This window comes from Geotrypetes seraphini, chromosome 9 (assembly GCF_902459505.1).
Source record: "Geotrypetes seraphini chromosome 9, aGeoSer1.1, whole genome shotgun sequence".
NCBI lineage: Eukaryota > Metazoa > Chordata > Amphibia > Gymnophiona > Dermophiidae > Geotrypetes > Geotrypetes seraphini.
The window spans coordinates 161,665,163-161,688,730 of NC_047092.1; the positions used below are offsets into that span (position 1 = coordinate 161,665,163).

General features: G+C 40.7%; 1 protein-coding gene across 8 annotated transcripts in view; it reads left to right on the top strand.

Moving 5' to 3' along the window:
* LEKR1 (leucine, glutamate and lysine rich 1) overlaps positions 1 to 23,568 on the top strand; it is a 149,086-nt gene that overhangs the window by 38,195 nt on the left and 87,323 nt on the right. For 7 of the 8 annotated variants that reach the window (XM_033958182.1, XM_033958180.1, XM_033958183.1 and 4 more), the window contains 3 exons: positions 10,715 to 10,834; positions 14,037 to 14,212; positions 19,327 to 19,512. In XM_033958182.1, coding sequence (XP_033814073.1) covers positions 10,715 to 10,834; positions 14,037 to 14,212; positions 19,327 to 19,512 — 482 coding nt within the window. The remainder of the gene's footprint in view (positions 1 to 10,714; positions 10,835 to 14,036; positions 14,213 to 19,326; positions 19,513 to 23,568) is intronic. The other variant, XM_033958185.1, reaches the window with a different exon arrangement.

Below are 23,568 nucleotides of genomic sequence, written 5' to 3' on the forward strand. Positions count from 1 at the left end.
GGCTACACCAATCAGGAGCTGCTTTGACACGCAGCTCCTGATTGGTGTAGCCCAACTTTTCTACAGGAAGAGGCGGTCGGAGCAGACCGTGAGTGATTTTCTTTACTCTTTGGCGCTCCAGCTGCCCTATTCTGCCTCCACTGCCTTTTGACAGGCGAAAAACTGCATTTGCAGTTTTTTTAAATTCACGGGGGTTCCTAGAATGGAACCCCTGTGAATTTCGGGAGAGTACTGTAGTACTAGACTAGGTTAGGTGGCAGAGCAAATGGCTATTGATTTTCCAAGCATACTTTTTCTTATCTTTTTAAACTTATTTTTGTCTTCCTTCAGGTTTTGACATCGCTAACCAAATGTTTTATTTCTCTTAAGACAAGCAGGTCACATTGTTTTTGCATATAGTTCTTGCAAAAGTGTAAACTCCTTTCACTGCTCATGTGCCGTAGTTCTTCAACCGTTGCATCTCCACTCAGTTTCTTTTTACCCACTGAATCATTAGACATTTTCACCACAACAATAATTTTTCTGTCTTGTTCTTTTCTGACTTTGACCATAAAAACCATAACTTAATTAGGATTTTTGAGATTTTCAAAGGTTTCTTTTCAGTATCCTGACTGAGCAGACAACAATGACTGAAAAGGTAAAACAAAAAGGTTAACATTCTTAAACTACAAGATATGACAGGAAGAGGACGCTAGGTAATAGTATCTCGGAAAGCTAAGAGAAACTCGGAGAGGGTTCAGAAGAGCTCCAGAGATGCTAGCAGCTTGTATCAAACAATAAAAACCGTTTACAACTTTACACTCATCTCAAAAGGGTTTGTTGAAATGACTAGAAGATAGAATTGTGAGTGAAACATGGAAGTATGCCTTCTCCTATGTGGGCCCTTTTCTGTGGAGGAACGTTGTAAAGATTTGAAAGATGTCATTGGTAATCTACATTTTCATTAACACTGTAAGGTCTATTTATTTCAGTTGGTCTAGGGCAGGGGTCTGAAACCTTTTTAAAGCAGAGTCATTTTATCCTAGATGTCTGACCAATAATTTACAAAGAGCTGCAATGGGTAGACAAGGGGGTTTGAGATATTCCAGGTCTCTCATTCTCCACCCCCCCAAGGTCTAGCTTCTCACTCCTCCAACCCCTCGTAAGTCTCTGCACCTCTTATCCCTCCCTCCCCTCCCCCTTCCCCCAACCCATAGCCAAGGCTCTGTCTCTTCTCCAGGTTCTGACCCTTTGATCTCTGTCCAAACCACAAAATTCTCTCCCCCCCCCCCAGGGCCTACTTAGAAACCAGATCCAGCAGGGGTAGTCTTAGGGGCAGAAACATGGCCCTCTTGTGTCATCTCAACCCCACAATGCCCCCACCCCCCTCCACTCTGCCATGTATTGGTAGCCCCTCTCCCCTGAACCTACAGAGATACCTGGTGGCCCAGCGGGGGTATTTGTGGCAGGAGCGCAGCTCTCTCGCTCCTTCCTCCTCACAGCTGCTTTCTAAAATGGCTGCCATGACCTTTTGTGGCTGCTCGTGGCATTTCCTTTAGTACCACAAGCTGCTGTGAGAGGCCATGGCAGGAGCGAGAGGGCTATGTTCCTGGCACAGATAGCCCCGCTGGACCACCAGGTACTTTGATAGGTCTGGGGGTGCTATCTATAGAAGAGCTGTAGCTACATGGGAAAAGAGCTGCATGTAGCTGGTGAACTGCAGTTTGCTGACCCCTGGTCTATGGGATGGGTATTGATGGGATAGAGTTGAAAAAAGGGTAGACTGGGATTGTATTGTTTCCTCATATTTGTATGAAATTATGTTTTATTGTAAATTGTTTTGTAGCTTTTTTGAAGAAACAGTATATTTATTTATTTATTCATTCGATTTTCTATACCATTCTCCTAGGGGAGCTCAGAACGGTTCACATGGATTTATTCAGATACTCAAGCATTTTTCTCTGTCTGTCCTGGCGGGCTCACAATCTATCTAATATACCTGGAACAATGGGAGACCAAGTGACTTGCCCAGGGTCACAAGGAGCATTGTGGGAACCCCCAATCTCAGGTTGTTGAGGCTATAGCTCTAAACCCTGCACTACACTCTCAGACATAGGATGGTAGAAGATAGCATGGCAAACATTGTTTGACAGAGATGGCAAAATATAGTTCAAGCATGGTAAAACATAACATGATATGGAGAAACATAGCATGGCGAGCATAGTACAGCAAAACATAGTACAGCAAACATAATATTACAAAGCATGGTTAACATAGTATAACACGATTTGAAAAAAATGGTAAGGCAAGGTATGGCATGATGCAACATAGCATGGAAGACATGGAGCGGCAAACATTGTGTAGCCAAATGGCATGAGAGATTATAGCATGGCAGAAATTAGTATGGTAAATATGGCATATAGTAGGACAAAGATGGTGAACAGTATGACAGAGTGTGGAAGAACATTTTATGAGAAAGCATGGCATGGTCAGTCATAGGATGAAGCACATAGTGTTTGAGACTCAGACAGAGGAAGGTCAGGGCACTTTGTCAGAAGGTTCGGAGAATTTGGATTAATATACTCATAGAGGGTCAGGGGAAGATGTGAGTTTTATTGCCTTTCCTGAAGTTCAGTAAACCTTTTAATGATCTTTTGCAGTAGGTAGTTTGTTCCAGAGACATGGTAGTTACCGGTAATGCGAGTAAGATCTTTTTCAGGCGTTCTCAAAGTAGAGGGTGCGTCCTGAGGGTGTGAATAATTGCTTTTCTTCTTGTGAGCAAAGCAGTTGATTCGGTGCATGGGGCGGAAGTTTGTAGGCCATGTAGGCTGGTTCCATGCCGTGAAGAGTTTGTAGGCCATTAGTAGGCCTTTGAATATACATTGTTTGTCGATCGGCATATACTATAGTAGTAAATAAATGGGAAAAAAATGATAATATGGTAAAACAGGGAAGAAGGGAGCCTTTTTTAAATATGCTAGTGACAGGAGGTAGTGCAAAAATTGATTGTAAGGGGAGAAATATATATATGTAGAGGTTAAGAAGGATACAGCAAAATTATATGGCAAATAATTTCTCTTCAGAGTTCACTGAGGAAGGATTAAAAATGCTGCTATAGATAGTAATGAAAGTGAGGCAAACCTTAATATAGTTTGAGGAACTAGCAAAATAAAACAATGAGGTCAAACAGGGAAACTATGCAAGATCTGGTCACTCTGCTCTCTGACTTTTCAGTAATTCTTTGCAGTAAGGAGCTATTAAAAGGATCAGAATCACGTAGATGCGGTTTCTCTTCACAAAAGTAGGAGGAGGAAGCTGGGAGCTGCAGGTGGTCAGGCTGACTTTTGTGATAAGTAAATTAATAGAATCACTGCTAAATTGAGGATAACACAGTGGATTACAGAATCCAAGGCAGAACAATTTTACCAGATGCAGGTGTTATCAGACAAATTTAGGTACATATTTTAGGAGTACTAATCAGTTTTTAGTACAGCCGTTGTTCAGTCAAAAATTTTAATTATAATTCCCTTCCTGAAGGATGCTTTGGTAATCTAGAGTACCGTAGGTAAGGCAGGAGCAATCCCCATTCACTACTGCCTGATCAGGTTTAAAACAATATGCATGAATTCTAGCTGTAGTTTTGCGGTTTACTACTAGGTTCATGACCCCTACCACTTGAGATCATGGCTGCAGTGTTGTACCCACAGTTGTCATAGGCAGGAGTAGCTGGGAATTGCTCCTGTTTTTCCTACCAGGGCATCCTTAAGTTAGGGCTTTTTTGCCATAGACTGTGTATATGTCTTCTTCTGAAGACTTTTCCTTCTCGGATTTTGTAGAAAGGATCCCTGAGTCTCTCCTCTTTGAATTGTAGGTTGAAGTGAGCCCAAAACATCTTAGACTCCTCAAATACCTGAATGCTGCTAATGATTTGTTGACTTCCATACGTTCTGTTGATAAGAAGAATTTGATAAGCACCTATTATCACATCAGGCAGGCTTAAATGTTGAGGTCCATAATATTTTGGACATCATGGCATTATGTGCCGACTTAAAATCAATTTCTTTTGAGAAGATTTACAGAGCTGTGATGTGGAGTTCAGTCATTCATATATTTCATATCCGATTATTGTTCCCGTGAGACAGTAGGTTTAGACTGTATTCTTTGTGATAACTGGCACCTGGCTTCATCTCTCCTAAGACCCATTTTATAATCTTGGGTTGTCTTTTTTCAAACCTGTGCCCCCCCTCCCCTGATGTTTCCCATTCACAGAAGGGCCTGCCTCAGGAGTCTTGTAGTTAAATCGTGATAGACAAAATCACAATGTTCTTTTACTCATCGTAGAGAGTACCACTCCGTGTGAAACCTGCATATGTGGCTGAACTGCTAGCTTGAAGAACCAGCAAAGACACTAGGTGCTGGAAATGGAGGCCAGGTTTTTACAGGCCTACATTTCCAGTGCCTAGGGTTGTTGTAAAATCACGGCCAGCAGTGCCCCTAAACATGCCCACTTCTGAGCTTCAACATCACTAAGCGCCAATCTTGGAGGGTGCCTAGTGGTGCCTAATTTTTAAAAAATTGTGTTTTAATGGCACAATCAGTTATCATGCCAATTAAAATCTGCCAGCACCTAACTTTCAGTGAAGTTTTTTGAGAATCTGATCATAAATGTCTGCATAGGAAATGTTGATGTTTTCAGGCCTTATGGCTTCAAAACTACTTGTAACTACCGCCGTATAAGACAGGCCCAGTATTCCTTAAGCTTCTTAGTGTATTTGGGCCACGCAGAGCTTACAAGATGCCATCCAAGTCACCCAGCAACTCAGGAACTCTGTGCCCTGAGGACATCTCTTTTCAAATTCATTGAACTGAAATTGTTGAAACGTAATTGTGTTCAAATTGAGCTAGGGAGCTCATTTAGAAGGGCCTCACACCAATGGCCTCTGGTCTGCTCAAGAAAAATGTTGTCAGAAAAACTTGCTAGAGCTAAGTGTGATTTTGAGCACTATAAAGGATTTCAGAGATCAGCTATCCAACAAAATCATCCTAATTCAAACAATCAGGTAGCAGAGTTTCTGCATGAACAAGCAAAGAAGGACAAGATCATGCCTTCTGTGTTGGGAGGCTGTCAATATATTCTCACATGAGATAACCACCAAAGTTACATACCTGGAGGGAAAGAACACAATCCTAATGGGCAAGCTGAGTTGAGCATACAGCCATATGTGCTTCCTGCTACCAAGTGACATATATGTTCTCTGATCAGGAAAGTTCCTCAGCTCTGTCTGAGGATAGGAACAGATAGCAAATTAATTGCAGATGTGTTCTTACTAAATTATGGAGAGAGCTTCCTGGATGCATACTCTCCAATTCCTCTTGCAGCAAAGACTTTACACTGCGGGCATTGAAACACATTTTTCTAAGTCCTTGGCCATTCTTCTGTTGTGTTAATATATTTTCATTTTATTTCACCCCTTCTGGCATGTTTATTCTAGCAGATTTGTGTTATGAATTTCAAGAGCTATCTTCTTTGTAGGTCAATGTACTGATCAGAGGTCTATATGGTCTCCTGCAACTTTGAATCAAGGTTATTGGTAATTTTCATAAGGCTAAAATATATTTAATAAATGGATATAACTACAGTACAGCTTATAATAGGGGGAGGGAAGGGTAAAAAAATGTTACCAGGTTATTTGGTGGCATTTACTAGTTGTTTAAAGTAGATGTTTTTATGAAATGTTTTCAAATGATGCAGACCTGATCATTCACCGTTGATACACTGCTGCTCAAGACAGAGCTGCAACAGATATTGTGATAAATATTAATATGATCTCTTGACTACAGTTACTAATAACATTTTTAGCTGTACAGGTATGTAGTAATTATGGTTCATTGAGATTTGATTGTTTTACCATTAGAATTGTTATTATTAAGATGTTGCTTGTTATATTTTTATGAAAAAAAAAATTAACTTTTTTTCTTAATCTTTCCTTTTCTATTTTTAAATGGAGTTCTTTTCTTGATGAATGTAAACCACTTGGATCCTTTTAGGCTGTTATGCGGTGTATAAAGTTTTTAATAAACATAAACATTGCAGTCTGACCATCAGCTTGTGTTCACCAGTCAGGCTAGATACAGTAGACCAGTGTCCAAAGCTACTATTTCAAGATGGATTTGCATGGCCATCTTGTCGGCATATATTGCCTGTGGCAAGCAATCGCCGATCTCCTTGGAAACACATTCGACAAGAGGCATGGCTGCTTTGTTGGCAGAAGCTAAGACAATTTCACCTGAGGAGATCTGTAGGGCAGTGACCTGGTCCACACTGCATATGTATTATGTAAACCGTATAGGTAATATATGGTATATAAATTTTTAAATAAAATATGTTTTCCAAGTTCTAAAGAGTGGACGTGGCAGCACGAGAGGACCCCATATTTGGGTGCTCAGTTTATGAGCAGGCGCAAAAATCCCACTCTAGATTTTGGGGATGCTTTTGTAGGTCCCTACTGTCCAGAATAACACAACTATTACACTAGAAAAAGAGAGTAGGTTCTTACCTTGCTAATATCACATTCTAGAGCCCTGCCCTCTCAGTTATTTCTCTGCCTGCCTACTATCTCCATTAGACAGTTCAAGTCAAAGCTGAGATTTTGATGTGAGTCAGCCAGCCCTCAAGAGTATGAAGAATAATGTATAGCCATGGCACATTGGGGAAAGTTTGAACTCCATAAATGTTTCTGATTGGTATGGTTATTCCAAAGTTTGGATTATTCCTTTGCAATGTTTAACATGTTTGTTATACTTTCAGAGCAGAACAGCACTGTATTTTGGGGAGTTTCCCCATATCCCTCCTTCTTATGTGTCTCTTCATAGGACTATCACTTGCTTTGGTACAAACTGAAGGGGGTAGCAAAGCTCTCAGTTAAAGAATAAGGAGTTTAAATGTGTAGTGGCTTCTTTCTTCATGGTTCACAAGCATGGGGAGAATACCTTACTATCCAGAATGACCAACCTATCTACTTGAAAATATATTAACAAGGTAAGGTAATCTCTCTTTAGTTGGGTAAAGTAACATGGTATGACAGAAAACCATGGTTACCAGTTGTGGGTTTTATTAGCTGTTTTCTATTTTCTATTCATTACATGACTATTAAACACTAAAAATTGTTTGTTCATTTAAATTTTTATGTAATATCACATTCTAGCTGTTGTGAATTTCTTGTGCTGATTTAGTTACATCAACTGATGTGAAACTTATGTTCTAGTCAGGGAAATTTAAGGGGGGCAATTCATCAAGGTGCAGTAAAAATTTGCCCTTTACTGCACCTTGATGCCCTATGGGATTTAGCAACCTGTGGGATCCCAGTACCACAGAATGCTGAATTCTGTTTTACAGGAATAATGATGCTTGTGAGCCACTTTGCTTAACAGCATTATTTCCATGGTCCAGGAATATTGACCCACAAAGCCATGCTTCAGAGCTCCTAAGCTTGTAGAGCTGGTTCTCCTGAGGCTCCTGGTAACCCCTCTCTGTGAAATTAGCACTCCCTACCCCCCACAGGAGTTACCTTTTCAATTTCATTGGTGAGCCAGAGAGTCTCCAGGGTCTCCAGGGTCTTTGGCAGGAGCTCTTGCTCTGTGCTGCTCTGGCTTTCAAATGGCACCCCTAGTGGTAATCTTGTGCTGAATTTGGTGTGGGGGAGGGCATTCTGAGAGCCGTGGGAGAACCAGCTTTGCAGATTGCGGCTTTGCAGTCCAATGCTTTTGGATATTAAAATAAACCCAGGAAAAAGCTGGGGTTATTTTGTTGTTTGGGTCCTAATGTTACTTGCAAGTGTCACTGCAAGTCACATTAGGGTATTTGCATAGTAATGAGAAGCAGAACACACATTTGCATATTTTGCATCTCATTAGTATCTAACCTGCTGCGACTTAAATATCACCGCAGTATTTTTAGTCAAGCGGCTTTAGGGCCTTTTAGGTCATATTAATTGCCAAATAATGCACATTAAGCCCAAACACAGCATGACAAATTCTCTCCCCCCCTTCCCCTTTGTTGCAGCATTTTAAAAAGGATGTGCAAATAGGAATTGAGATGTCCAGGTTGGACTGTTTCAAGTTCTGCTCGTATTATTCTGCTCACAAAATAAGCTCTGCCAGTGTAGAGCCTATTACAAGATATGTGGTAAAATGGATATTTATATGCATTAGGAGCATCCATTTCAGAAATATAAACATCTTAAATATCAACAGGCACAACACAACCTAAACATATATGCTGCTACCTACATAAATGCTACTGAGACAGGTATTAAGTGGCACCATCTCAATAGCGTTGATGAATCTCTTTGCAGACCACTTTAGCACTATTTGGAGAGCGCTATGGTGGTCTCGAGGCAGAGATGCAGTTTATCTAGAGAGCAGCAGTTTTTAGCACTGCTATTTGTAAAGCTTAGGACAGCAAAAAAAGCTCTTCTAAGTGTATCCAGATTTGCTGTCTGGATAGCAGCTAAATATCGCCACTCTCCAGATAGTGTCTGTATTGAAAACCATTTCAGAAAACACTAACTCTGTTTTGTAGCACCTTTACAGAAGCTCATGCAAACTGCTCTGAATTAACTCCCCTGTCATTAGTAGCGGTATAGAAGCGTTCAATAATTATAGTGCTGGTACCTCACAACTCTATTCTGATATTCAGCAGCAGCAGCCACTAACCAGATATTGGTGCTGAAGGACTGGATATATTTGCTCAAGACAGCCATGTTTTGAAAACAGACGCTGACTGCCAGAGGCTCAATATTGGGAAATATGTTTATTGTTCCTGGCCTCATATTGTATAAAATGTGCAGATTATAAATAAACCAATTTTGCAGCTTATTTTTATAGCCAAGAATAGCTGAACTGCATTCGTTTTTGTTTTTTTACATATCCCAAATGTATTTTCTAAAAAGGTAAAACTGTTTAAAAACTTCATTAAAAACACAAGCCAAACATGGAGCTGTTTCCTGGGGAAGTGAAGAGAGCAAGGGGAGTAGATTAAGAGAAGTGCTGCTCTTTGGTTATGTATGATCTTCTTCTCTTGAGAACTTGTTATATATTTTTAGTTTTCTATCATCTGCTATTAGAATAAATTTTGCACCCAGCATTTTGTTTCATGAATCCTGTACATTATGTAGACAATTTTCAAATATCCCATATGGTCACAAGCCAAACGGCCTTTTTTTCTTCAAGTGCATTCTATTTATTATCGCCTCCTGTCATGTTTCATCCATCCAGTTTTTAATCCAGTTTACTACCTCAGCTTCTAACTTTGCACTGCTCAATTTACTCAGGAGCTTCCTATGAGGAACAATATCAAAAGCTTTACTGAAATCCAGCACATGTCCTCAATCTAATTTTCTAGTCACCTAGTCAAAGAAATTAATCAGATTTGTTTAGTAGAATCTTACTTTGGTAAAGTCATGCTTCTCAGATTTTGCAACCCCTTGGATTCTAGAAAGCTCACTGTCTTTTCCTTTAGAAGTGTCTGTTACTTTTCAAACCACCAAAGTAAGGTTTACCAGCCCTATCTCTTTTTGAAAAGGGACCACATCATTAAGAAGGGTATCACGACCAGGACAAAGGAAGTCATCCTGCCACTGTATCGTGCTATGGTGCGTCCGCACCTGGAGTACTGTGTTCAGTTCTGGTCGCCGTACCTCAAGAAGGACATGGAGGTACTTGAGAGGGTCCAGAGAAGAGCAACTAAGCTAACAAAGGGCATGGAGGATCTCTCATATACTGACAGACTGAAAAAGCTAGGGCTTTTCTCCCTGGAAAAGCGGAGACTTAGAGGAGACATGATAGAAACCTTCAAGATCATGAAGGGCATAGAAAAAATAGACAGGGATAGATTTTTCAAATTAAGGGGATCAATAAGTACAAGGGGGCACTCAGAGAAATTGAAAGGGGAGAGGTTTAGAACAAACGCCAGGAAGTTCTTTTTCACACAGAGGGTGGTGGATACATGGAACGCACTACCAGAGGATGTGATAAACAGGAGCACGCTACAGGGGTTCAAAGAAGCTTTGGATAGGTACTTGGAAGACAAAGGGATTGAGGGGTACAGATAAGAGTAAAGGTAGATTATAGGGATGGGGTTAGAGGTAAGTTACAAAATTAATCACTGACCACTGTTCAGGCACTAGGCCTGATGGGCCGCCGCGGGAGTGGACCGCTGAGCAAGATGGAACTCTGGTCTGACTCAGCGGGGGAAACTTCTTATGTTCTTATCTGTCCTTCTCCAATCTCATATTTATATAATCTGTTTTAAGTCTCATGACCATTATTTTATTAAATAAACTAGTGTTTTTTTTAAAACAAAAAACCTCCCACATTGAGCAATTTATGGGCATGTGAAAGAATATAGCTTTTGATAAGTTTATCTTTTAAACTAGAATTCTTATTCTTCCAGTTTAGTATGTCTTTTGTCAAACGTATACTTTTTCAGAATACCAGGATGTTAAGCTATCAACCTATGGGAACCCCCACCCCCCCAAAGTTAAGTTCTGAACTGTTTACAGCTATAGTGATAGATTGCATCTGTACTGTGATTCACTGTACTGTTCTGTTAGAAATAAAAATAGAGTAGATTTTATAAGATTTATAATATAAATTAGGATAGGAACTAAGCACATTTAAAATTTTTGTTAATATTATTGTCTTAGCATGTAAAGTGTTTTATTTGTGTTTACAGAATTCAAAATATAACTCTTCAGTTGAAGAATAAGCAAGATGAGTTGGAAAGGATGAATAAGGACCAGAGATATTATCAGGAGCAGTTAAAAATCACATGTAAGCAGTCACAGATGTTCAGGTATGAGTTTCTGAAGAACTGAGCACTGGTATACGTATGTTTTCTGTTTGGATGTGTAACTGTGATGAACAGAGGCATCTGTGCTTGGTGTAATCACGGACAGCATTACAAGATATAGCTGACAGATGTGAAACAACTTTTGGAAGCTTGTTTAATTTTTTCAGCTTCTCGGAAGGCATGCAGAACATTGTTAGCCTAACAAATACAATTGGAATGTGAGTAAATCTTCTATGAATCTCAAGAGAATGATATCATTAAAGCAGCTGAGATGATAGTTAAAATGAGAAGTAGGATTTTTTTCAAGCCAGATCAATTGTTCCTTTGATAAAATCACATGAATTAGGGAGTTAATATCTATTTTGTTATGCTTGGTATCATTATAATAGTTAAGAACATAAGAAATGCCTCCGCTGGGTCAGACCCGAGGTCCATCGCGCCCAGCAGTCCGCTCACGCGGCGGCCCAACAGGTCCAGGACCTGTGCAGTAAATTTCTATCTATACCCCTCTATCCCCTTTTCCAGCAGGAATTTATCCAAACCTTTCTTAAACCCCAGTACTGTACTCTGCCCTATAACTTCCTCTGGAATTGTATTCCAGGTGTCCACCACACGTTGTGTAAAGAAGAACTTCCTAGCATTAGTTTTGAATTTGCCTCCTTTCAACTTTTCCGAATGCCCTCTTGTTTTTTTATTTTCTGAAAGTTTGAAGAATCTGTCCCTCTCTACTCTCTCTATGCCCTTCATGATCTTGTAAGTCTCTATCATATCCCCTCTTAATCTTCTCTTTTCTAGGGAAAAGAGTCCCAGTTTTTCCAATCTCTCAGCGTATGAAAGGCTTTCCATCCCCTTAATCAGTCGTGTTGCTCTCCTCTGAACTCTCTCGAGCAATGCCATATCCTTCTTAAGGTACGGTGACCAATACTGGATGCAGTACTCAAGATGTGGACGCACCATTGCCCAATACAGCGGCAGGATAACTTCTTTCGTTCTGGTTGTAATACCTTTCTTGATTATACCTAGCATTCTATTCGCTCTCTTAGCGGCAGCTGCGCACTGTGCTGTCGGCTTCATTGTCATGTCCACCATCACCCCCAAGTCCCTTTCTTGGTTACTCTCATTCAAAAACATCCCTCCCATCGCATAATAGTTCTTATTAAAGGCATTGGTTAGATGTGAAGGGTTAGGAAGTGCTTTCATCAACAGAAATAAAATCATACTAAAATATAATGCAATTCTAATGAAGAAAAATTACGCATGTTAAGTATCAAAGTTTAAGGTGTGAGTGGACAATTTGTTAAGTAATTTACAACCAAAAGGGTAAACTCTGGCTTTACTTGTGTTAATAAAATTGTCTCAAATTTATCATCCCTCTGTGAGGCTAAAAAACAATATGGTTTGAAACAGCGTGTTTTGATTGGGAGAGAAGAATTTGAGTTACTGTGTGTTCAAATCTTTTCATGGGATTAAATCTACCCATAGGAAAAGCAGACACAATGACTATGTTGTCTTTGTACCTGTGAGAGGCTTCATAGTGAAAGTACCCAAGTATTTTCTCTTTGAGAGCTGGTGCAAAACCCACAGGTAAAACGTATCTATGGTCCTTGTCTCAGTGCAAACATTTAGAAATTGCATCCTAAATGTACTAGAGGGTTTATGCTGTTCTTAATGCCATACAAGGGGTGCAGCTTCAGAGGGTTCAAATTGGAGGTACACAAAACTTACTTCCATCCACCATCTCCTTTTATTGATGGTGGCAAAGTAGGTGAAGCAGAAGGACATCAATGGGCAAGTCACACAGGGTGCAACTACAGCTCAGTTTGGATCTGCCTTTGCCCATGGAAACTGATTAGAACATCTCATCTCAAAATGTTAAGGCCTTTTCTAAAGGCAAATGGAAGGTACACAGGTGATGTAATGAGCTCAATTCTCTATCATAACTGATAGGAGAAGGCATTGTGTCTTAGTGTAAGGTTACAGTTTAGATTGGTGATTCTCATTCAACCTCCTCTTCCTTCTCAAATTGATAGACCAGAAAGAGGAAGAGGAGGAAGTTGAGAGGTATGACTTTTGAAGTCTTCTACCTGCTCCTGAGTAAGCTCCAGCAGGAGAGAGAGGTTGAAGATCAAAAACGCCATAGTGAGGAAGAACTTTTTCAGGCAAGTCATCCATTCAGCAGCTGCTCAGTGCCCAAAATTCTTCAATACTCTATTCTATCGTTAAATCCCTTACTACAAATTTAACCCTCCCCCCCAGAAATCTGAAAATAGCCCTTCAGCCCAAGAACTTGCCTTGTACTTTATCGAAAAAATAAAGCACATTCGAAATCAATTCTTTCAATATTCTCCAAAAATGCTGCCATTGGAATGCTCTAACTTTTAGCAAACTTTCAAAGTTCTCTATTCCAACCTTATCAGACATTTAACACATAATTCAAACTATGAACCTAACAGGATCATGCAAAGATTCAATCCCTGCTTTCATCTTAAAACGTAATTTTTCAATTTTCGGAGCATTCATCCATAACATGATCAAAACCAGTGTTATCTCACTGATACCTGTTTTTGCCAGCTGTGTAAGCTTGAAATTGTGGTCAAGCCTGATAAAGGCTGCTAAGAAATCTAACATCCCTATTATCAAGCCAAAACTCCTTTCACAGTTTTTGTGGACTTTTGAGTCCCTTGACTTTTCTCTACCCCTTTATCTATGCCTTATGCGCTGTTGGGCTCTAACAAAACTTTGGCCCCCTTTTATCAAGCTGCATTAGAGTTTTTTTTATCACCGGCTGCTGTGGTAAAAGCTCCAATGCTCATAGGAATTCTATGAGTGTCAGAGCTTTTACCACGGCGGCCAGCGATAAAAATACCCTAACATGGCTTGATAAAAGGGGGCCTTTATCTAATATCAGTTTATGCAATGTTAGATTTTAAAATGGAGTTTTTGCTTTTGTGTAAGCTACATCTGGGTTAATTCAAACCATTCAGTGTGAAATGCAGTAATATGTAATCAAACTGAAACATTCACTGTTACAATCTGCTCTTTGTGAGTAATAGTGAGAGGTGGATTAGAAATGTTTTGATAAATCATATAATTTAATGATAGGATAGAGTACAAAAATGTTCAAGTAAGTTCTATTTAAGATGGATTATTTTTCATTTGTTTTGTTTAAGTGACTAATAATGAAAATATATTTTATATTTTTCAGAGAAAAAATAACACAGCAGCTTTTGAGCCTGAAGAAGGGCCTATTATCACTTCATTTTACTAAAACTGAGCTTGCTGTTGTAAGGAAAGAGATTTCTAGTGCTTTAGAAGACTGGACTACATTAAAGGGAGAACTATTTTTGAAAACAGAAGCCATAAATGACACAGCATTGAGAGGTAGGCCATGTGACTGCCATACTGGCATGGGAGAACACCATTTGTTAGGTACAATTGAATAACGTAGAACTTCTTAAAAACATAAAGATTAGATTTACTAAAGTGCACTGAAGAGTAGCCTAATGGTTAGTGCCGTGGCCTGAGAACCATTGCAATCAGGTTCTGTTTCCATTTCAGCTCCTTGTGACCTTGGGCAAGTCACCTAACCCTCTGCTGCCCCAGAAACAAAAGAAAACCAACCCCAAAACAGGAAAACTATCTGACTATGTGTGTCGCTGCACGCGCCTGGCCCATTCTGTTGCAGCGGCGGGTGGGAATGGAGCGTGTCGGATGGTAGGGTTGGCTTCAGCGGTGGGGCAGGGAGGAAGCGGCGGTGGTTTCAGCGGGGTGACAGGCAGGGAGAGATCCCAGGCGGCAGCCAGCCCGCATACCCCAAACAGGCGGCCCATGTACACCCTGAAGTACAGGTTGAAAAACACTGCTCTAAACTACTCAGCTCAGGCCTCATGAATGTCATGGAAAAATTAAAAAATGGTTCTCTTTAGCAATGCAATCTGAATAATTATGTCCTTTTTTCCTAAATAGACCACAAAATAGTTAACAAGAGTTAATTCATTTCTTAAAAATATCTTCATTAGGAAAAGGTTACACTGGCATGGTTGCATGATCAATTTCTTGTTGATTTATTGCATATTTCACACGTACAGGCCTGGCATACTAGACAAACTAGTCATATTTTTTCCAGAAAGTGGACAACAGCGTATGCTCTTTTCTCTGTACTGTGTCAGTCTGACTTTAGAAATTAAGGTGCATCTAAATTTATGCAAGAGAGAAGCTGGCAAAGAGTTCTTATATTTGCAGTTCAGTGGAACAAGCTTCAGCCTGCTTTCACCACCTATCAAACACAATGCCATTCTTTCAAAGCCATTATGTTCTATAGAGGAAAATTGATTGTTGCATTGAATAATGGAATAGTTTTAAAAAATTAATGATTTGGGCATCTCTAACAATTAGGGCAATGAGCTTGAAATGATGTATATTGAGATATATGCAGTAGAAGTAGGGGGGAAGTTATGAACATGGATTGCGCCTAGAGATGTATGAGAAGAGACTTGAATACCTGAATATGTATATCCTAGAGCAGGGGTGTCAAAGTCCCTCTTTGAGGGCCGCAATCCAGTCGGGTTTTCAGGATTTCCCCAATGAATATGCATGAAATCTCTTTGCATGCACTGCTTTCATTGTATGCTAATAGATCTCATGCATATTCATTGGGGAAATCCTGAAAACCCAACTGGATTGCGGCCCTCAAGGAGGGAATTTGACACCCCTGGCCTAGAGGAAAGAAGGGATAGATGATATATTGTATAGATATTTAAATGCTACATCTACAAACAAATATCTAATTAGATGGCATAAATTAAAGAACTAAGGCCGGTATTGGACAGACTTGCACAGTTTGTGTCACATATATGGTGATTCGGTGTAGGATGGGCTGGGGAGAGCATCAGTGGGAACTCCACTAACTTGAAACATGAGGACGTTACTGGTAGGTATCCTGAAAACAACAGGATGGTTGGATAGGCTGAAGTGATCTTAAATGGCAACTTCAGCATTTGGAACCTAGGACAATACCAGGTGGACTTTAGTCTATAGCCCAGAAATATCAAAGAAAAGACAAGTTAATTTAATCTTGTATTTTTAATGATAATAACTAATGGCAGACTGGATGGACCATTCAGGTCTTTATCTGCCGTCATGTTACTTGGCAGAAACCCAAAGAGTAGCAACATTCCAGAGCTGAGATTGTGATGTCATAATGCCTCATTCCACCAATGCCTAAGAGCCAACCTCAGCAGTGATGTCACAATGGCTTGATTAGATGGCAACTTCAGCAGTTGGAACCTAGGTCAATACCAGGTGGACTTTACAATCTATGACCCAGAAATACCAAAGAAGAGACAAGTTAATTTAATCATATATTTTTAATTAGAATAACTAATGGGCAGACTGGATGGACCATTCGGGTCTTTATCTGCTGTCATTTTCTATGTTACTATGTAAAACTCTTCCAGAATAACACTATAGGATAAAAGATTAAATTGGGGGTGGGCATAAAATCAAGAGGAACATCAGAAAATACTTTTTCACAGAGAGGGTAGTGGATGCTTGGAATGCCCTCCCTGGAGAGGTGATAGAGGCAAAAACAGTCACACAGTTCAAAAATGCATGGAGTGGACACGAAGGATCCCTGAATAAAAAGAGGATGGTATAGACACAAAATTCTCCAGAACAAGAGCTATAATTTCATTCATGATAAGCAGGAGAATGCAGAATGGCAGCCCCAGCAGTGAAGTCAATGCCAGACAGATTTCAATGGTCTGGATCTAGTATTTGGCAAGACGGATCAGGATAGGCTGGAGTTAGCTTGGACGGAGACTTCCGTGGTTGGGCAGTATGGCCAATGCCAGGCAGACTTCCATGTCTTATGTCACGTGGTACAATATGGTACAAGAGCAAGAATGCATATTTTAACAAAATTCATATAGTTGGAGAGTCTTACCTATATCAGAGGAGAGGGGAAAAACATCTTAAAATGGAACTTAGCAAATAAAATGAAACTTAGCAAGTAAAACAAATAATTGGATTGTTGACATTGCCTCAAAAATAAATGTGACTGCTGGGCAGACTGAATGGACCACACAGGTCTTTTTATCTGCCATCATTTATTATGTTACTATGACTCTCCCAAATGATCAAGATGAGGGTAAGCTGGTAGAAATTGTGACTAAACAGAAACTGCTTAAATGACAAAACATCCCTATAAAATTAAATATCTCTATTTTCAGAGCTCTGGGTGTTTCTGTAACATCAAACAGTTGTTGACATTCGGTTGTCAATACAAATGCACTACTTGGAACAGATGTTGACAAGCTAAAAAGCTGAATAGTAGGGTTAATGTGTCTCCAATATGATTTTGTTTGGATTTTAGGAAGGATTTTGAGGGGTGGGGCTGATAGGAGAGTGGATGAGGGTTTTATTGTTTATCATATATTATTTTGTATACGTCTCTGAGGTGTATAGGGAAGAACAGTTTGTCAGATTTGAATAAATAAATATCGCATGTATCCCTGTATATACAAGACAATCTGATATGACATAAGCTTGGTGTAGCTGTTCTGGGACTTTAATTAGTCTCAAGAGTTACCGAGGAAGGAAGGTGAAATATTTGCGTATTTTCAGTATTTGAAATGTTTGCGTATTTTCAGTTTTTCACTAAATACTTACTGCATAAAAATACTGGAACACTTGTGTGGCCCATTTTTTGCGAGTTAGTGTTGTTACTGTTTTAATGCTGTCTAGCAGTAGAATTTGGTCCGTGCTAAGGATATTGGTCAGTTCACAATCTAATCAGATATTCTAAGTATATTTCCTATATGTCCCACTAGGCTCACAGTCTAACTATGGTACCTGGGGCAATGGAGAATTTAATGGTTAGTGCAGGGTCACAAGGAACAGCACTAGGCTTGAACCCACAATCTCCTCCACTCAAGAACCTATAATCAGACTAGCCCAGGGGTAGGCGATTCTGGTCCTCAAGAGCCTCAACCCAGTCGGATTTTCAAGATTTCCACAATGAATATGCATGAGATTGATTTTTATACAACGGAAGAAGTCCATGCAAATTAATCTTGTGCATTTTCATTCTGGAAATCTTGAAAACCCAACTGGGTTGTGGCTCTCGAGGACCGGAATTGCCTACCCCTGGGCTAGAGTAAGTAAGCATTTAATTATCGCAACTCCTTGTTGGGCTGCAACCTCTTAGTGTAGTATTCACTACAGCTTTCAGAGGATATTCACTTGCTTGAAAGTTGCTTTTAGTGACATGAGATCCCTTTTAGGCGCTAATCTACTAAACAGTGTTATTTTACAAAAAAATGCATCTTTACATGTATGCAGTGGCCTGAAATGCATAAAAACTCCCAAGTTTTGATGTTTGTATATATTCACACAAAAACCCTTTCTGTGGAATAACTGCATATCTCGTCTTCACAAACAACCTTGCCATGTGGGCGTGTTTATTAAATGCTTGCATTAATGAGCTGTTGCAATGCAGTTTCATGCAAACAAGGTTATGAATGCAGAATTCAGTGAAAACTGGCTTATGAAAATATGTTCACAGGCCATTTGTTGAAAAAAAGATAACTACTTCTCAATGACGTGTAATTTTGCTGAGCCCTATAGTGAATTGTGTTGATCAAGTTTTTACCTGTAACATACTTGCGTGGTAAGGAAATCACTAACTAGCAGGAAATTCCATGAGCTGAGGGTCAAAGCTCTATTGGTGATATTTTCAAGCCAGCTGAGTTCTTTCTTAATACTTGGTCATCTTGAAACAGACAACGAAGCTGAGTATACATTTGCATAATCCCATATTTATCAAGCAGTGGAAGTTAACATATCATATTGTGGCATTGTTTTTATGGAACAGAGAGCCCCTGTCTCATGGTAGCTGGTTGATCCTTCACAGCTGCAAAGATGACACAAATGGACCTTTATAATAAACAACCCACAGTGATTTCATCCTCCACATGCCTATTGTGATGTCATTGTACTTGATCATGCTGGGGACCAACATATTTTATATATGTAGTCAGACATCATTTATAAATTGTTCCTGCTTGACTATAAAACATTTTCTGAATTCTATGGATTTTGATGTTACTTACCAGAAGCAAGTGATTTCATGTTATATTTTGTATGTAAAATAAAACTTTTCCTGTCTGCTTTGAGATCCTTAATTTAAAGCATTGACAATCTATTCACCCTACAGCACAAAATGTGAATATAATTCTGTAAGAAGACTTATATTAACCTGTCTTTTAATTAGAATGCATTCAGGATAGTGCTTTGAAGAAAGTTAAATTTATATGATAACGAAGAAAGCAAGCCCTTACTTAACTAGTGAACTAGAGTGTAAAGTGAATTATTCAAATAACATTAAAGTATACTTCACTATTTCTAAAATGATGTGCCATCTTTGTGTGTCTTTCAGTGAACTGTCATTTGGATTGTGTGGTTCCCCTGACTAAAATTTTTTGATGTTCCCTTAGACATAACAAAACTCAGTGAAACACTGGCAGTGTCCCAAATGAAAAATGGGGACCTGGAGAAACAGGTGAAAGATTTACTGGTGGTATCAGACTCGTATGCATTACAGACTCAGCAATTTCAGACTTCACTCCAGATGGAAAATGAGTTACAAAACAGATGCCAAGAGCTGCAAAAGCAAACAGTAGGTAAGATAAGGTTGACTCTGTTCAATCCTTCCGACAACAACAAAGTTTCATTTTATAGAATCTCTCTGATTGCCCTCAGCTTTGCTTTACCCATTAATGGATATCTAATGTGTCTTATTTGGTTTGTATGAACTTAGTGGAACACTAAAGGACAATAGAAACCTCTTAAACCTATTTTTACTTCTTGAAAAAGATTTACTTTTACAATTTAGTTAGTTGTCCCAGGGGTACCTAAAACATCAAGTCCAGCTTCTCTGCTGACAGGCTACTTCAGGCTTTATCATCTTTTGATTCTTACAAGATCCATACTTGTGGGAGTGTGTGGCACAGTGGTTAGAGCTGCAACCTCAGCACCCTGAGGTTTTGGGTTCATATCCCACGTTGCTTCTTGTGACCCTGGGCAAGTCACTTAATCTCCCTTTGCCCCAGGTATATTAGATAGAATGTGAGCCCACCGGGACAGATAGGGAAAAATGTTTGAGTTACCTGAATGTAAACCACTTTAGGTAATAAGTGATATATAAATACTAAAATAAATAAAATAATCAAACACCAGTCCTCCTTCTATATCTTATTACCAAGTTTTCATAATATCCCCCAACTATCAAAATTAGTGAGGCTATTGTCCTAAGAAATCAATATGCTTGTTACCCCAGCCATTTTCATGACTGTACTACCCAGAGTTCTTAAAGAAACTCAAAAACATGCTTGAAAAATCAGTATATATAGTTTATAGCAGATCACAAAATCACATACATAATATATTAATTATTTGGATGTAGCTTAAGGCAAGTTTTAAGTTCTGCTATGATAGGTACTCAGTTCCTGGAAGGCTCATAATCTAAATTTGTATTTGAGGCAATGGAAGGTTAAGTGACTTGCCCAAGGACACAAGGTGCCACAATGGGATTTGAACCAGGCTTTGCTAGTTCTCACCCCACTGCTTTAACCATTAGATTATTCCTCCAAAAGCACTTATAGAAATATACAGTAGGTTTTTCTAACTTCATTATGCCTTCCAGTGCAGTATGAATGGTATGCTAAACCTTAGGGTTGTCCATGCCTGCTCGCAAGTATTTTGCAGAAGAAGATGTCAATTACAGCTTTTCAGCTCCTCCTCCTTCCCTCCGGTATCTGCTGCCCTCTTCAGTTCTTCCTTTTGCAGGTGAGCATGAAGGTGTTGTTCTGATCTGCTCCCTTTATTTCTTTATTTTTGTGGTCTTTTTCGGTTGATCGTGAGTTGTTTTGGTGTTTTTTTTTGCGGCTCCAGGACCAGCTGTGCCTGCGTGGAGAGGAGCAGCTGGCAGGTGCATCATATGAGGATCTGTTTAGCCAGCCTGCTGAATATTTGTGTAGTTTAGGATTCTGGGCCCTCAGCATTTGCTTGCTTCCTTGACTTGGCCAGGAGCTTGAGTGTAGGCTATTAGGCATCACTAGCATCCTTTGGGGCTCTCCTGACGGCTGTGGTATCGCCTCCCCCCCCTTCTCTCTTCTGCGGTTGCTATATCCTAGGGAGGTGAAGGTTCAGTCTGACTGGCAGCCTGAAGATCTCTGCATGACAGCTGACTAGTGGATTGAGTTAGAAAATCTCTCCAGAACCAGCTACTCTCTCAAGGAGCTTCTGCACATGGTCTGTGGGTACAGGTTGTGAAAGCCTATGGGGAAAATCATGGGAGGAGGGTCTGAAAAGTTGTGCTTTGACTGTTTTTCAGGTAAAACCTTGTTTTACCCCTCTAAAATCCCATTTTGAGTGATTTTTTGATTGGCCCTGAAGTGTTTTGAAGTTGTTTTTTGGCGCCAAAACACTGCTGCAATGGCCATCTTGGATTTCCCAATTTTTTTTTTTTAATTGCTAAATTCTCAAACTTTCTTAAATCACCTTGTTTTGGCTCAAAATTGATAGGGATGGAGTCCTCAGACCCTGATACCCCCATATCATCATGCCTTATTTGCTCTGGATGGGCATCTGAACTGTGCCATGTGCCGCACGGCATGGAATGGAGGGGGTGGGAGCTTCGGGATTGCCCCCAATGTAGGCCTCTACTGTTCCAAAGTGAGGCTTCCCTTATGGGTGACGCAGCCTCCCTTTTAGAGGACCAAGAGTTATCAGCCATGGATCAGGGAGACTGTCCGCCAACTATTTAGGTCTTCAGCCCTAATGGAGATAATTACTGAGTCCCTCCGAGAACTGAAAATAGACCCTCTGCAAACCCTATCTTCGCAGTGGTCTATTCTCAGTGGGGTTTGGGCTCAGCACACATCTTTTCCGTGGCATCCGGATATAAGAGTCTTTGGGAGACCCCTGAAGGCTCCCTGAGAGTGGCTAATCTGTATTCTATGGATCAGAAATTCCAGTAAATGTTTTCTGTGCCAAAAGTGGACTCCCTGGTAGCCTAGGTGACCAAATACATTTCCCTACCCAATGAGGGAGGGGTGGTTTTAAAAGATCCGCAGGGCCACAGTGGATGTGGTTCTCAAGAGGCAGTTTGAGGATTTGACCTTAGGAGTCAAGGCTGCAGGCGCAGCTTCCTTCGTGGCATACCTTACACTCTAGACTGAGAAACCAGAGCCTGACAGACTCTGAGCCCCTACCTCAGCTTGTGCTTGCAGGAATCTATAATAATAAAATGCTAAGCGCGCATGCGCACTCTTACCCCGTGTTCCCTGAGTCCTGATCTGTTGGGCTGTGGTCACAAGAGTGCGCACGCGCGCTTACCATGCATCTCTTTCTCTTGCAGCGGGCTTCCCGGCTCCGGCCTGACTCACAGCAGGTAACACTCTGCGACTCCTCCCCTCCCTACCCCCCCCCCAGCGACGACCCTACCCAGCACACCCGAAACCCCCGTTGACCCTCCCAGCCGCACTTCCCACCGCGAGACTAACACAAACCTCCCGGCTTCAGCATCCAGGCACAGTAAACACGCAGCTTCGCGTCCTTCTACTGGCCTGATTTCCTCTGCTGTGTCCCTGATGACATCATCAGAGACGCAGCAGAGGAAATTAGGGCAGTAGAAGGCCCGAAGCAACGTGTTTACTGTGCCTCGGATGCTGCTGGAGCTGGGAGGTTTGTCGGCCGTCTAGTGGTGGGAGAGTTGGCTGGGAGAGTCAATGGGGGTTTCGGGGGGAAGGGTTAAATGGAAACATGAGAAAGAGGCAGGCAGGCTGGCTTCGGGGGGGAGTGGGGGGTTTAAATGGAAATATGATGCTCAGAGGGATGGGAAGGAGGCAGGCAGGCTGGCTTTAGGGGGATGGTTTTTTTTAATGGAAATATTCTCCTCTGAGGAATGGGAGGGGGACAAAGTCTGGAAGATAGTGATGGGGACACAGGAAGAAGGCACTAGGGGCACTAATGATATAGAAAGGAGGCACTGGGGGCACTAAGGACACAGTACGGAGGCACTGGGGCACTAAGGACATGGAAAGGAGGTACTGGGGGCACTAAGGACGTAGGAAGGAGGCACTGAGGGCACTAAAAACATAGGGAGAGACACAGACAGAAAAAATGACAGACAGACAGGCAGGGTCCAAGGAGAGAGAGACAAAGGAAAAAAAACCAGACAGACAGACATCTACTCTAGCACCCGTTAATGTAACGGGCTTAAAGACTAGTAGACTATATAGCGAATGCCCTATATGACATTATCAGAGTCATGGGGAAAGTCTCAGCCTTTTCAGTTGTCACCTGTCATATGCTTTGGATCAGATTCTGAGCAGGCTCCCCTGTAGAGGACAGATACTGTTTGGCAAGGGTCTGGATGATCTCATGACCAGTGTATAGGATTGCTGACCCAAATCTTTACCAGACAGCAAACCACGAGCGCCCAGAGGGAAAATAGGTGGTTGCAGCAGTGGTTGAGACACTGCATAGTCTGGGATGGATTGTGAACTTCCAAAAAAGCCACCTGGTACTGTCACACTCCCTGGAATGTCTGGGAGTCTTATTCAACATGGCACAGATTCAAATCTTTCTTCCAGAAGCACACAAACAGAAGCTTAGTGCTCAGATTACAGCCTTGTTAACCAAGCCAGACCCTATTGCATGACATTACCTGCAAG